At 41.1% G+C, this 14,568-nt stretch overlaps 2 protein-coding genes across 7 annotated transcripts; both read right to left on the bottom strand.

The window, feature by feature from the left end:
- Positions 1 to 754: 754 nt before the first annotated feature.
- phf11 (PHD finger protein 11) lies at positions 755 to 8,014 on the bottom strand. Of its 3 annotated transcripts, XM_060039907.1 has the most exons (10): positions 7,784 to 7,927; positions 7,341 to 7,371; positions 6,671 to 6,775; positions 5,979 to 6,109; positions 5,049 to 5,083; positions 4,898 to 4,959; positions 3,165 to 3,235; positions 1,294 to 1,331; positions 1,065 to 1,126; positions 755 to 978 (listed from the first exon to the last, which is right to left on the bottom strand). In XM_060039907.1, exons 2-10 carry the CDS (start codon positions 7,341 to 7,343, stop codon positions 955 to 957), a joined length of 531 nt encoding a protein of 176 aa, XP_059895890.1. In that variant the 5' UTR covers positions 7,344 to 7,371; positions 7,784 to 7,927; the 3' UTR covers positions 755 to 954. The 3 variants fall into 3 exon arrangements, with proteins under 3 accessions (XP_059895890.1, XP_059895889.1, XP_059895888.1); XM_060039906.1 differs by lacking the exon at positions 7,341 to 7,371 and having other exon boundaries at positions 758 to 978; positions 1,074 to 1,126; positions 7,784 to 8,014; XM_060039905.1 differs by lacking the exon at positions 7,341 to 7,371 and having other exon boundaries at positions 758 to 978; positions 7,784 to 8,014.
- A 1,729-nt stretch (positions 8,015 to 9,743) lies between these two features.
- On the bottom strand, positions 9,744 to 12,968 carry LOC132448665 (uncharacterized). 4 transcript variants are annotated; one of them, XM_060040135.1, is made up of 5 exons: positions 12,502 to 12,967; positions 11,952 to 12,045; positions 11,725 to 11,801; positions 11,089 to 11,522; positions 9,744 to 10,654 (listed from the first exon to the last, which is right to left on the bottom strand). In XM_060040135.1, exons 2-5 carry the CDS (start codon positions 12,037 to 12,039, stop codon positions 10,339 to 10,341), a joined length of 915 nt encoding a protein of 304 aa, XP_059896118.1. In that variant the 5' UTR covers positions 12,040 to 12,045; positions 12,502 to 12,967; the 3' UTR covers positions 9,744 to 10,338. The 4 variants fall into 4 exon arrangements, 3 of the variants coding, with proteins under 3 accessions (XP_059896118.1, XP_059896117.1, XP_059896116.1); XM_060040134.1 differs by having other exon boundaries at positions 11,725 to 11,812; positions 12,502 to 12,960; XM_060040133.1 differs by having other exon boundaries at positions 11,725 to 12,045; positions 12,502 to 12,966.
- Between the last annotated feature and the right edge of the window lie 1,600 nt (positions 12,969 to 14,568).

Here is a 14,568-nt window from a genome sequence, read left to right on the forward strand (position 1 = left end):
TTGCTTAGGCGAACAAGGAGGTGGAGACGTTCCTCTGCATTCTTGGGGAGGAAGACGTTGTTTACGTATCTACCGCGGCGATCGACATCCTGCCTACCTTAAGGGTACTGTCGGCGGTGGAAACGTGACCTCGGAACTGAACTGGGCTATACCGCCCCCTCCCGACCGCACCTTTGCGATCCGATCCGTTCCGCACCCAGCAGTGGAAACGCGGCATTATTGGCGCGTTTCCACGGCAGGGTGCGGAACGGATCGGATCGCAAAGGTGCGGATCGGGTCGCGTTTTCCACCGCCAAAAGTGGGCGTGACCCGGACTTAGCCGTACCCGTTTTGGCCAGTTTTGGCCTCGTTTTCAGGACTCCTCCGTTGGGGTACTGAAAATGAGACCAGACGCCTGAGAGGGTCCCGGGAAATTCGAGCTACACACCCCCTCCGTTGATTGGTCGACAGAATCATCACTTCCGGGTGACTCTGGGATAAAAACAAACAAACAGCCTCGACGTATTATTCTTTACAATTAACATGTCGCGTAAAACGCTTGCTTGGGCGAACAAGGAGGTGGAGACGTTCGTCTGCATTCTTGGGGAGGAAGACGTTGTTTACGATGTTTACGTAGCTGCCGCGGCGATCGACATCCGGCCTACCACAAAGGGTACAGTCGGCAGTGGAAAGGCGACCTCGGAACTGAGCTGGGCTATACCGCCCCCTCCCTACCGCACCTTTGCGATCCGATCCGTTCCGCACCCTGCAGTGGAAACGCGGCATAAGTGTTCAAAACATTTAGCAGAGCTCAGAAAGCAGGACAGAACACACACGCTCACGCGCACACACGCGCACACACACACACACACACACACACACACACACACACACACACACACACACACACACACACACACACACACACACACACACACACACACACACACACACACACACACTAAAGAGCTTAGCTTACCTTTCATAACTCAATCGTCTCTGTTTGGGGAGCAAATACAAATCAATTAAAAATATATATCAAATTAACCAAGAAGGAACAGTACAGAAGTTGTGAAATGACGGACATCTTTTACCTTCAAAGGTCTGCGACTGTCTGAACTGGTAGACGGTCCTGGAATTGAATCACCTATCAAATATAAACTTTTTTTTAATACCACAACCTTTTCCATCAATGTCACCTAGTCAACAAGGCAATAATGAACCGAATACGACACCAATAGAACCCATCTATTGAAATGTGTATTTAGATTTAAACCTTTAATCACCATATACAATCCTTGATAGATGTCTTACCATTGAAGGGTCTGCCGCGGGGGGTTTCATGGTTTTCACTATACCAAATACAGGGAAATAAAACAAGTAAGTAACAAAAATGTAAATAAAGGCAAGTACAGTATAGTGAACCTACAATCGATTTTTTTGTGTGCGTGTGTCGGTTACCGTATTTTTCCAAAATAAAACTGAATAAAAAATGCACAGTGGACAATAATGAAGAACCACAATAAGAATACTATCTTACACAGTTTGACTAAAGAGTACATAGGCATGTGTGACTAACAACACGATTATTGAGAAGAACCCTACTTCAATAGAACAACCTAGATTGAGAGATAGTTTCGGCCCATAAATCGGTTCCAACACGACGGGCAGGAGCAAAAAGCCCTAACACCCTCGATCCAAACTTTCTTTCCTCAAACGTATGGTGACACTAGTGACTGCAAGATAAGCATCAAGGTGTGCCATTACCATGAAAGTTGGCGAGGCCAACTTTCAACTACGCCATGGTCTCTGCCGGCTTATATTCCAGGCGGTATCCAATAAAGACAGTTTGAGGGCATTTGCATACGACCGTCTCTGACTTTCCGCTTCAGCACTTGGCGGGAACATTCTTTGACCAAAGTAGAAGAAATATAGAAATTGAGTATAAATGTTATAGTTGATTCGATTATCCACGCGTTGAGGTCATGTCTGAAAGTGCGGATGGTTAAAGGGAGACTGAGAATACTCAGAGTACGATACCCTAAATTCCCTTCAGGAATTTGTTTCTCCTTTCGATTCTTTGATTTGATTGACCCCAGTGACATTCAAGTGTTACTACTGACACCTAGTGGTCAGATGCAAATCACTATAATGTTTTTTTTATTATCCGTGTTGCATTCTTGTAAATAATTTTGATTGTTAACAGCAGGTATTCGTATACATGTACATCAAAACGCCCTCGATAGAACCTCAAGTAGTAGGCCTGCTAGTTTTCCGTGAATAACTCTTTGACAGCCGTCACAAACTCTAACTCTTTAAGAGTGTTGGAGTTACGACCCATGAGACTATGACTAATCTTGAAGTTGAAATCTTGAATAAGGTTGTAATAAGCACCACAGGTTAAAATGATACTGGAATAATGTTGGATGGTCACGCGGAGTGCCTTCAGTACACTCTAGGAGCCCAGGAGAAGCACGTGGCTTCACTGCTCAGTATCCCCTGTGGCTTATGTTCTTGAAAAAAGGTTTGTTTTTTGTTTGCAATAGTAGTCAGGTAATATTAAATTAACGACCAGACGTGGATAATCTTAAGCAATGTCGAAAAATTTAGAACTGCAACTTGACCTGCTTAAATGTGTTTATTTTTCTCAATATTCATTTTTCTTATTATGTTTTAAAAGCCGTGAATAAGCCGCACCCAGCTGTAAATGTTGCAAAATCTTCATTAAAGCCGCAGCATATTTGCGAAAAATATGGTATATATATGTATTCATATGTGTATGAATGTACTGTATGGGTATATGTTTGTTTATGTATTTGTATTAATGTGTATCAGTTTGCTTCATATGCGTTTAGGTATTACTTAGTCATTACCTTATCTGTACATATTTATGCAAACCTGTGTGGCTGTCATCTAAGTTTTAAATGTTTGTTTATGACAAAAAATCCTTGTAAAAACAAATGGCCTGTCCTAACAGTGACTGTAGCCAGTGACTGGGAAAGTGGTGGATAGGGAATAATAATAATAATAATAATAATAACAAGTATGCCAGGGAACAGTTGTAGCTTTCTTCCAGCAGCTCTAGTAATTAGCGCCCAAGGTAATGCTACACATTGAATGAAGATAAGCCACTAAGCAGAGAGGGAGAGATAAATATAGAGTACGCAAAATGTAACACTACTCACGTTGCAATATCATTTCTGGAATTATCCAAATGACTAGTTCCTCTGTTCCTTTTACGGTGACAATGAGAAACCTGATGATTAAAAAAAAGAATAAACAGGTATGAGTTCATAATTGGAGAACTACCGTCATATCAATGGGACTTTGATGTATCACTAGTACAATAAACGACTCGCTGGTGCTTAACGTTTTTCTGAATCAGCATGCAAGTAAGATAATCTCAGATAGATCGTTAGAGATAATATGTCCTAAAACACTTTATTGATCTCAAAGTATGGATTTTCCAGTAGCATATCAATTCATATGACAGAAGATAGAGAATAAATGACAAAAATAGAGTTCTTCAACAAGTTGTCAATACAGATGGCCATAGTCCTACCATAAGAATGATTGACCAGTTAAACAAACCAGATAAATAGCTAATCACTCAAACACCTCCATGATTGGAGAGAAGTCAAAACGACACATCTATAACTTCCTTTAAATTTAAACTTCATTAATAGCAGGGTTAATACCCAAGGCTGAGTGATTTCATTCTGTGTATGTAGTTTAAATAGTAAAGGGTTGTTGGTAAGATTCAAGAGTTGTAAGTAAGGAAAGAGAGTGTAAAACCGCAGAAGAGAGCAAGATTTGGAAACCTAACAACACAACACATATCCTCCCTATGTTTTGCCACCACAGAAAAGCGTTGCAATTCACACATCCAGCTCTTACATCTTACCTACAGCACCTTTACCCTTCTCGTTGTATTAAATTAATACATTTGTGAGCAATAGGGCTGGCCCGAACACATAATTGCAAGCTTCGGATATTGTTAGGTTTCCAAACTAATATCTGGATATTCGGTAAGGAAAACAAAAACAAAAAATCCATTCATACTGTGAATCTTCTAGCCGGTAATCGTAGCAGGCGGAGACCAATAATGCAGAATAAAGTTAATATCAACTGATTGCCTTCTTAAGTATGTAAACACTTTAGAAATGTATGTTAATAACAAAGTAGCAAAACAACAATATCACGTCAGTGGCTTTCGAATCCACTAAGTCTGAGTTAGACTTGGTTACAGCAGAGCTATAATACAGCCCAAAGGTTTCCCAAGTATGAGAGTACACCTACTTCCAATTATCACAAAGCAAATAGGTGGTCTGAACATTGTGCAAAGTTTAGAATAGATTTCACAGCAGGACTAACTAGTGCTACTTAACTGGTAATAAATCACACAGGCGCAATTGTGAGGGACGGGTCACCATAAAAGGAAAAACATTGCTACCTGCTCTATTCAGGTTATTAAATACACAAGATGTTACTATTAGTCGGTCGATTTTATTGTGTTTTTTGGACTTGTTTGAAGTTGAAAAAGCTGCTGAATAACAATAACGTTGTTAAAACCCTTCTAAAACGTAAGAACAGCAGTGTCCAAAGTGCTACCAGAATATTTGAATAATGTTTGAATAACCAAAACTAACAAGTGATAATTCAGGCATCCAATATTTGGCCATTCTGATGACAGCTGCCATTACCTCAACTGAAGCGTTGATCACAGGGATATTCAGACAAAATGTAACCAAGCAGACCCCAAATATGCATAGAACTTTATACATTTTGTAAGGTTTTATCATAAAAACAAACTAAACGAATTTCCGAATATGAATTAAACATATGAATTGAGATTTGAATCGAATACCTTCCTAACAAACAAATATCAAACATTTGGGCTCAGCCCTAGTGAGCTAACCTTTGATGAGTGCCGTGTGGAGGAGTCAGAGGAATCTGCTGAGGAGACTCCATTGGCCCCTCCTAAAAACAAAACAAAGGTTTACAATTTGTGTGCAAAAAAGGACATGTCGGTAGATGGATACTTTACATTGTCTGAGATATTCACTCACCTTCATTTTGTGAACTGTGTTTTTTGCAATACACCCTGATGATAAAATAAAAATTCTACATGAATTGCTATTCACAGTTACGCTATACTAGTGTTGTACCAAATTTCCAAAAACTATAAATAGAGAAAAACTTTCGTTTTTGTTCCAACATAGCTCACTTGGCATCAATAGGTAAATTTATATCGATAAAAGTGCGTAACCTCAAACTCACATTCATCAAAGCAACAAAATAAAAAACATCTTCGAAATACATGATTACATAAAATGCATAAAAAGTGTGCTCGTATCTTTACTTGGATTCCTTCGTGTTTGAACTGAATTTTTAGGGTATTCATAGGAACAGCGAAAGGACATTTGATGTCCTGACCTAAAGAATCGCTATTTTCTAATGACAAATGATACCACCTTGGGGCACGTTCGTACCTGTATATGTAATACACAAGTAGTGTTTGGAGCTCCAATGTAATGCCAGGTTGTACACACACGCAGAGCAAGCATGCAAACTTCCTTTATTGAACTGCACTAGAGTTTAATGTACCAAACAGTGATCACTACATAATTGAGTAAGAAATAAGCTTTAACAACTCTAATCTACCAACCAGCACACATGTAAATACAATACAGATTAAATAGTATGGTTTATGATCAGCGAAAGTGTAAATTGAATGCAAGACCCTGTACATTTCAACCAAACACTATAATTGTGATTATGTATGATAGATTTGCATTCTTTTTTGTTTCATATTGAGCATATATCGACATATATCGATTGATGAATAACAGTGAAGGTTAGTTCTAGTATACAGATAAGAATTCTCCACAACATCACAGCATCCAGTCAACCCTGGCTTATAGTTAAACGCTATGTTCTGCACTGAACAGGGTGATGGCGTGAACCACATCGATCAGTAGCATAGACCTTGTACTTACGCGTATGTCCCCTTTTTGCCTTCCACAGTTTTTGCTCCGGCCCCGATAGCACACGGGAAGTGGAAAGACTTGGTGCATCGCTTTACCTCACAGCCAACGGTGGCTCCAGACTTCTTACAGTCGTCACATTTCTAATGCGAGACAGGAAGAACACTCACGTGACCAGCCATGTAGCAATATTCCTATATTTGAATCCATTTCTTCATAAATGTTACGAATGACGCGTTGAGCAGACTACTTTAATCTATGAACAGTTTATTAAGGAGCAGTGTAGGGCAGGCTGGTAGCAGCGGGATGGTAGTGAGTAGCGAAGAGAACAAACCATCAGCAAACTAAACTAGTTTCTCACCCTAAATACAAGTTGACCTGCCCCATTCCTTATCATTAAGGAATATAACTCCTCCTTAGCTCAACATATCGATTGGTACCATCATTACAACGTGGGCGCATCATGTTTAAATCATACATTTGCAATCAATAATTGACCAACAAACATTGAGGAGCATCTTAATTAAACAGGATCCCTGCCTGCTCCCCTCTCAGCTCCACTTGGTACTTGATCAAAGTGGTCAGGGCTCAAACCCGGTACCTTTCTACCGGGGGTCGAACAAGCAAGCCTCTACACTGTATCAACCCCCACTCTTTCATCAGCTGAAGGTTATAAAGTTATATGTTATAATGTGACTACCAACCAGTTTGGACCCGCGCTTTGCCTCCTCCTGCACGTGCTCCACAGAAAACCCAAACAGATCATCATGCTCTGGGGTGTTCTCACAGAAAATTCCAGAGGAGTACAGCTGCACATCCAGCATGGTGGACAAAAGAGAAAGGACAAAAGAGAAATAGTATTATTACCGAAAGCCTTACATTTATTCTGTTCTTCAAATCTAGCTCAAGAATAATCCCACCAGGCAGTGTTTTTGTAAAGTTCCCACAAAATAAAAATAAATAGCTCTTCCAAATAGTAGTTTGTCGTTGTCATAGACCAATATTTAGTGTATTTGCAATTCCCAAATGAAAAAAACGATTGTAGGGGAGAGCAAGTATTATTAAGTTTTTATTAGTTTGCTCAAGTGTATTTGTGAGTCAGACGTTAACTGTCATTTTGTCCTAATGTATTGTTCTTCTTTTGTTGTTTCACTTGTAAACAAACAATTTGCATGCCTAACTAGCATAATTATCTCAGAATTCTGAGATAATTTAGTTTTTATCTAAATAATAATTCTACCATTTTTTCCTGATATGAATGAGATGCCCTCAAAATCATGCGATTCAGATGCAGCATGTCCATAAAGCACATGCCAGATCTTTGGAACAACCCCAAGTATTGCGGTGCAAAGTGGACAAGATAAGTAACCATACCATCAATACTACTCAAGGACACGAGTATCTCCTAAAGACTCAAACATAATACAAAAAAAAAAATGGATTTAACTCAACAGGCTGGACTTTCGCTTCTTTGAAATTGAGCTCTCAAATGAATGAATGTGATGGAACTCATGATGGAAGGTATCTCATTATTTCAGAAAAACAATTGAATCTGAGTATCGTTCATTCAGAAAAACAGGAGGCGAATATTTTCTGAAGTGAACGCATCACGTACTTTAACATTCTTTCGTAGGCCTAACGCAAAGTAAACAATATTATATAGCATGGTCAAAGCGCCAGAGTTCAAATAAACAGTTGTCCTTTTTACAAAGCCAACGGATCATATCAGATCGTTAATTTCAGTAGTATATCTATAATCATACCAGAAACCTAGTAGCTAACATAAGTGAATCGAAGTCGATATCATATTCTCATACCAGGCAGTTTTGATGTGCAGTCACGTAGTTCTTGGTCGAGAGGGGTCCTGTTACAAGCGACTCTTCGGGTCTTTTACAAAGTAAGCACTGTAGTACTTTCCATGTATGGACCTCAGGACTCTCCATACTAAGCGATTATTGCTGGACGGATCCTATCATATTAAGGTTATAACAGGGCGCAGTCCATCGGCGACTATTTGGAAAACGAAAGTTAAAACGACATGACAATAATGGTTGGCAGGTTACCCCCCCCCCCGCCCCCCCACCGTCAAAATAACGTATTCTTGGGAAATAAAAAATATCTTTAATATTACACATATCTTTAAATTGAATGCATTCAATTCCAGTCTATTAATAAAAATAAAAAGCAGGACTACCTCTAGTTCGGATTTGAAAGGCGCGTTCAGGGTTCTGATGATACCGAGACGGCTCAGTGATGACGCTGAAGATAGTGGCGAAGTCACGCCCTTTCCGGTAGAGCCCATGGGACCTATGAGATCAACAATATGAATGGGTTTCAATGGAGAAAGTAATTATTTTCTGGTCCCAGTCTTTATTTGCCCTGGATTACACATATGATTTAAATGATAATTTTTCATGCAAAGAACTAAACATCTTTGTGAAGAACTTTGATAATGTTATGTGTGAGGCTATGGGGTCAGAACAGTCTCATTAATAATGAATGCACAGAGGATTCCCAAATGTATTTTGTGATTTACATATAAATATCTCACTTCTCACAAATACATTTCAATGCACACACAAATGGATATCGGTATGTATAAATGTAAAACTTATCCATGAACAAAAATAAGTTTCACAAACACATTTCTGATCCACACACAAATGTACCTTGTTTTAAATAAATGTAATATAAATCCATAAATATATTAATTAAAAAAATATTTGCAATTTTCATCAAAATGTAGTTGGATGTTGTTACATTTATATACAAACTGTTAAACTTGAATATACAAGACGCTTTTCATTTGTGAACTTGTTTGCATTTGCGTGCGAACTGGTCTGTATTTATATGTGGATTTTTGAGACTCTCCTGACGTCGCTAGATTCACAAATGCATTTTTTTCAACAAGGAACTCTGTAGCCAATCAGATGCCTCCCTCGGTTTCAGCCAATCACATGGTGCCGTTTACTACTTTAACGGCACAGACAATCCCAAAACCCAGTCGAAACTAGATGGAAAAAGTTTGGTCAAAACGTGATGCAGCTTTTACTTAATCGCCACCTAGAGATTGTTATGTACGATGATTAAAAAAACACATGTTATTTCCCATAGACATTTGACCGAGAGAACCGGGAGGCTCGGAGGCTGGACTCAGAGGTCGGAACTGCAGTCATGTGATTGGCTGAAAACGAGGGAGGCATCTGATTGGCTACAGAGTTCCTTGTTGAAAAAAATGCATTTGTGAATCTAGCGACGTCAGGGGGGTATACTATGAAGGTATTATTGTAGCAAAAGTCTTTAGCACCTGTAACTGCAGAATTTGAATGTGTACACTAAAGTCACAGTGAATTTGAAGTCGTATATATTTATTTTGCATGTGTACTCTAAAGTCACAAATGTGTAACAGTACATTTGTAGTCGTAAAAAAAAATAAAAATAATTTTTATACCATTGTAAACACAAAATAGGGTCTATGAGTACGCAAATCTGTGTTACAGGTGCACAAATCCTTTTGCTACAATTATTGCAGCGCAGTTGGTGCAAAACACATTCGCACACCCGTGTTTCATAATCTGAGAACATGCCCGAAAAGATGTGCATTCGTAAACCCAAATTTGAACCAATGCATCAGAAGTTGCACATCTGTGAAAAATTTCCTCACAAATAAAATGATAAAGAACGCTATGTTAATTCAGCATTTTAATGAGCGAGCACAAATCCATTTTACAACTGCTCGAATCTGCTCCTGCAAGTTTCAGCTGTGGGGTTTTTTGCAGGTTGTTTTGCACCACGTCTCAATGATGCAGTGCCGATTCTCAAGGTTATTTTGATGGCCAGAGTGACATGCAAGTTGACTTCCGCTTGTCAAGGGGATCATTTAATGCCCTTATGGAAGCCATGGGGAGCAACGCAGACCACGGCTGGGATCCGGAGATCGCCTGCCTGGTCTTCCTGTTCTGGTTGGCCAGTGGTACATCCTACCGTGTCGTCTCCCGGGCCTTTGATATGCCCAGAACATCCGTCCACCGTGCTATCCACACCACCAGTGCAAAGATTGCCTCCCTGTTTGCTCAAACAGTCAACCATCCTACAGAGGAGGAGTTGGTGACTGTGGGAGGGTCGGCGGCCTTCAACAGGGTGGTTGGGAGCATTGACGGCTACCACGTCAGAGTAAAGCCCCCTTCCCAGGATGCCGACTGCTACCTGAACCGTAAACTTTTTTATTCGGTTCAGCTTCAGGCTGTGGTTGACCACACAGCAAAATTCATAGATGCGTGTGTGGGGTACACCGGGTCAGTGCATGATTCGAGGGTACTAAAGAACAGCCCCCTGTACCTAGAGAAGCAGTACCCTCCACCAGGGTACTGCCTCATCGGGGATGGTGGGTACCCCTGCCTGTCCTACCCCATGACCCCCTACCGGCAGCCGGCTGACAAAGGCCCGAGTAGTGGTGGAGCGGGCCTTTGGGATCTTGAAGACCAGATGGAGGCCCATATATATGAAGGCGCTGGAGGTGGACGTCCTGTTCGTCCCGGAGGTCATCCTCTGCTGCACCATACTCCACAATATTTGCCTGAGCCAGGGAGACGTGCTGGACCCTGAGGACCCTGAGGACGGCGAGGCTGGAGCAGCAGAGGAAGAGGATCCAGGACGGGAGGCAGCACCCCCAGGCACCGTCTCTGGAGCTGAGGAGAGAAATAGAACGGCAGCGCTGTGTTACGCTCCTGACCATGATTACATTTAATTAAATAATTTGGTCAATTTCAACACTTGTGTATGAACATTGATTTATTTATCAAAACATATAAAACATTCAAAACAAAAACAACAAGAACATAACATTACATAACAACGATTTCAACACCTGTAAAAACAGTAAAACCATTTTTAAATAAGGTAAGAACAAACAAAATAAATTAATTTAAGAACATAAACTAAAGATTTAAAAAAAGTTCATTTGGGAGCCAGCCTCTCCAGAATTGCCAGGAAGCGGTCTTCCCTGGCTGCAGCTTCCTGGTCCCTCCTCTCATCCCTCGCCCTCATCTCCTCTCTCCACCTTTCCTCTCTCGCCACTGCCTCCTGGTGGCACCTCTCCTGCCTCTCACACAGCTCCCTGTACCTTCTCTCTTCTCTCTGCTCTCTCTCGACCGCCTGCCTGGCCTGTTCGGCCTCTCTCCTCTTCTCTCTCTCCCTCTCTTCGGCCTGCAAAGCCCTCCAGTCCTGCTCATCCTGGCTCTTCAGCTCTTGCAGCACTTCCACAACGTACATCCGCCGCCTTTTGGGGGTGGATGCTGTGGAGGTTCCGGTGGTTGTGGGCGTCGGACTGCCCAAGGCAGTCTCCTCTGCTGCCTCAACCTTCCTACCCCTTTCTGGTGTACTTATAGAGGGGGCCGGGAACACCACCGCGCCCTGGGCACACGTGGCAATAAGGACAGGTGGCGTCACAGACGGCCTGTCCCCAACTGCCTCGTGCATGAGATCAAACCATTTCCAGGACGCAGCAGTGGTCTCACCCCCCTCTGTGCTTACACTAGTCGGAGTGTTCTTAAGATCCTATGTAGTAAGAAAAACAACAAAACACAGCTTGAAAAGCACATAGATCTGAAACCCTATGTTGTACAAATATCTTCAATGATATATAAAAAAAAAAAAATCTATTTTTCCGTTCAACTGCTATATAGAAATGACTTCTCAGAGAATCTGTAAAGCTGACAAGGACGTAAGGCATGAAGTGAAAATAGACAAACTGACCAACCTTGTATTTCTGTTTAAGGTTTTCCCATTTTCTTTTTAGGAATGGGGCGGTCACCCTCCCCAGCAGTCGTCTCTCTTCTAGGAACACTCTGGTTAACATGTAATAGGGGCACATTTCACAATAGTTTTCGTACAACACATCAACAGATTGAGCAGACAACAAGCGATTTACATTTGATAAATATATTGCTAGATAGGTATAGATGAACTCGACACGTTTGCACTTACTTGTATCCAGCCGCGTTTGTGGCTCTCCCTCCGCTGAAGGTCTTATTGTGGGCAACACGCCACCGCACGAAAGCGACCGTGTCGTCATCAGTCCCTATATTGAAGAACGAGATCGACACCAATAAGAAAATGGTTTGTGACCGAAGGAACTCCAAACTTAAGGTTCACGTTTCCATACCGCAGGGTAGCTAGTTGCTGACGTGATCACAAAAACACATCTGGCGCGTTGACACGTCTTCAAGATCACTAACGTTACTACTGTTCAAGTGCAATAACGTATTGACTTTCATTTTAAGTCCCACATGCAATTACTATCAAAACATTTAAAAACATTCAAAACAACAATATAACTACTGACAAGATAAATACCTAGGCAAATCACAACTTTTTCGCTATATATCGAGCTTGCTCCTAACGGATAACAAGCTGAAGCTTGCTAAACCGGACGATAACAACTGTAACCACAAGCACAGTGTTAATGCATTTGAAAAAAACTATTCAGAGGCGATTCCAAAATGTAAATATGAATATGTAACACGACAAAACTTACATTTGTATGGTTCGGGAGCTGCAGGTGCTGCAGGCGCTGTCATCACGGTAGCCATACTTATTTTTTCTCCGAGCTGAGCGGCGAGTAGGGTCTGTCTAATGGACAACGGATTCAAAAATAGCGCCTATTCATTCCTATGTAAACTGCTCAGTGGCGCAGGGCAACATCAAGGAGATATGCTTCCGCATCATGGGTCTATGGCTACGCCCTACTTCATGACGTACCGGATGCAGAAATATTCTTGTTTTTTAGCATTGTTAGCATTGTAGCATCATAAGCGAGAGGTCTGAGCGATAGCAGTCGCATTGTTTACCGACCATGGAAGGAATCCCCCGATGATTCTCTATATGTTTAACGATTATTATTTTAGATTAGTTTGCCACTTTTTGACTTTATAAGAAAAGCACCTTGTATATACCTTTTTGAATGTTAAAACAGAAATAATTACCACTCGTTTAATATATTTCGGTTTCTGAAACGAGAATCAAATGCCCAATAGAGTGGCGAAGTCACGCCCCTTCCGGTAGGGCTCATGGGACCTATGAGATCGAAAAATATGAATGGGTGTCAATGGAGAGAAAATAATTATTTTCTGGTCCCAGTCTTTATATGCCCTGGATTACACATATGTTGTTTGTGGATTTAAATGATAATTTTTCATGCAAAGAAAACTAAAAATGTTTGATAATTTTAGGTTTTATGTGAGGCCGCTTTGTGAACTACAGCTCTTCGCTGCTCTCGACGCATATGATATACGTCAACACACCCGCCCTTGGAACTCGGCACAGAGATGGCGATCTCTCTGCCCCACTTCACCGCTTTTTCCAAGGGGAGGATAAAAGCATCGAAAGAGGTGAAAACCATTATAAATCGGGGCACGTGCAGAGTTTCAGTTATGCCGATGGGAAGATAGTCGGTCTTCTCCACGCCAGTCGCAGGTAGCGTGACGTCACATACGAGCCGTGTAGTCTTTCTCGTTGTGTTTTCTCTACAGCCTTTATCTGAACAATTGCACAATAAACGGTCGAACTCTTTGCATGAAAAATTATCCTTTAAATCCACAAACAACATATGTGTAATCCAGGGCATATAAAGACCGGGACCAGAAAATAATTATTTTCTCTCCATTGACACCCATTCATATTTTTCGATCTCATAGGTCCCATGAGCCCTACCGGAAGGGGCGTGACTTCGCCACTCTATATATACACAGACCCATCAGCTGGTGTACCCAGGGAACTCACAAGGTGTTAGGAAGCAAAGGAGTCTGAAATGACCGCACATGGTATCATGGACCCATTATGTGTGGGTGCAATAAATAAGACAGATATGATGCTGGCGGTGCCAGCCCCATGTCAGGTTTCAAAAACAAGTAATACTGAAACTGAATCTCAAACTTGATCCTGATATGTATTTAACATGAAATATTGTACAGGGAGAGGGCTGTGGCCGTAATCGATGGAGGAGGCAGTCACTTAAGCACACCTTACATGCATAATTAATAAAATATTAAAAACACATGGGTGAGGCGTGTTTGTCACTTATGGGAAAGAGCTGGAGTAACGGAATAAGACGCAGCTGGGCAGGGCGCTGAGAAGTGATGCATGAGGCATGATGGTGACACGGCAGACAGGTAGGGGAGCATGATGGACTGGGATCTGATGAGGAAATAAAGATTTAACTTACGATAAAATATACACTGAAGTTTCCAGTTTTTGCAAACAGAAGGGAAGGGGTTTAGTTAAGGCTTTGTATCATTAATAAGCTAGACTGTAACAATCAATAACAAAAAAATAAAACTAAGTCTTAGTTTAAAGCCCACTCACCACATCAAGGTGCAGGCCAAGAGTGGGAACATAGAACAAAGACTCACATCACAAACTCAGTCACAACATGAACAAAACACAAATACATGAAACATGTACATAACTACGAGACCATAGAACCCACATCAAACTCAGTCACAACATGTAAAAAAACAAATACATGAAACATTTACATAAATACGAGACCATAAGATATGTTTGGGTTTCTCTTGTTTTATCTTAAAAACGAAATACCGGTACA

The sequence above is a fragment of the Gadus macrocephalus genome, chromosome 20 (genome assembly GCF_031168955.1).
Source record: "Gadus macrocephalus chromosome 20, ASM3116895v1".
Lineage (NCBI taxonomy): Eukaryota > Metazoa > Chordata > Actinopteri > Gadiformes > Gadidae > Gadus > Gadus macrocephalus.

Coding starts and splice junctions, on each gene's coding strand:
- phf11 (XM_060039905.1), bottom strand. CDS start 7,909: ATGGAGAGTCCTGAGGTCCATACATGGAAAGTACTACAGTGCTTACTT. Junction 4,960..5,048: donor ACACAGTTCACAAAATGAAG/GTGAGTGAATAT, acceptor TTTTGTTTTTAG/GAGGGGCCAATGGAGTCTCC. Junction 979..1,064: donor GACCTTTGAAGGTAAAAGAT/GTCCGTCATTTC, acceptor CTCCCCAAACAG/AGACGATTGAGTTATGAAAG.
- LOC132448665 (XM_060040133.1), bottom strand. CDS start 12,039: ATGACGACACGGTCGCTTTCGTGCGGTGGCGTGTTGCCCACAATAAGA. Junction 11,523..11,724: donor ACCTTAAACAGAAATACAAG/GTTGGTCAGTTT, acceptor CTTACTACATAG/GATCTTAAGAACACTCCGAC. Junction 10,655..11,088: donor GAGCAGAGAGAAGAGAGAAG/GTACAGGGAGCT, acceptor TTCTCTCCTCAG/CTCCAGAGACGGTGCCTGGG.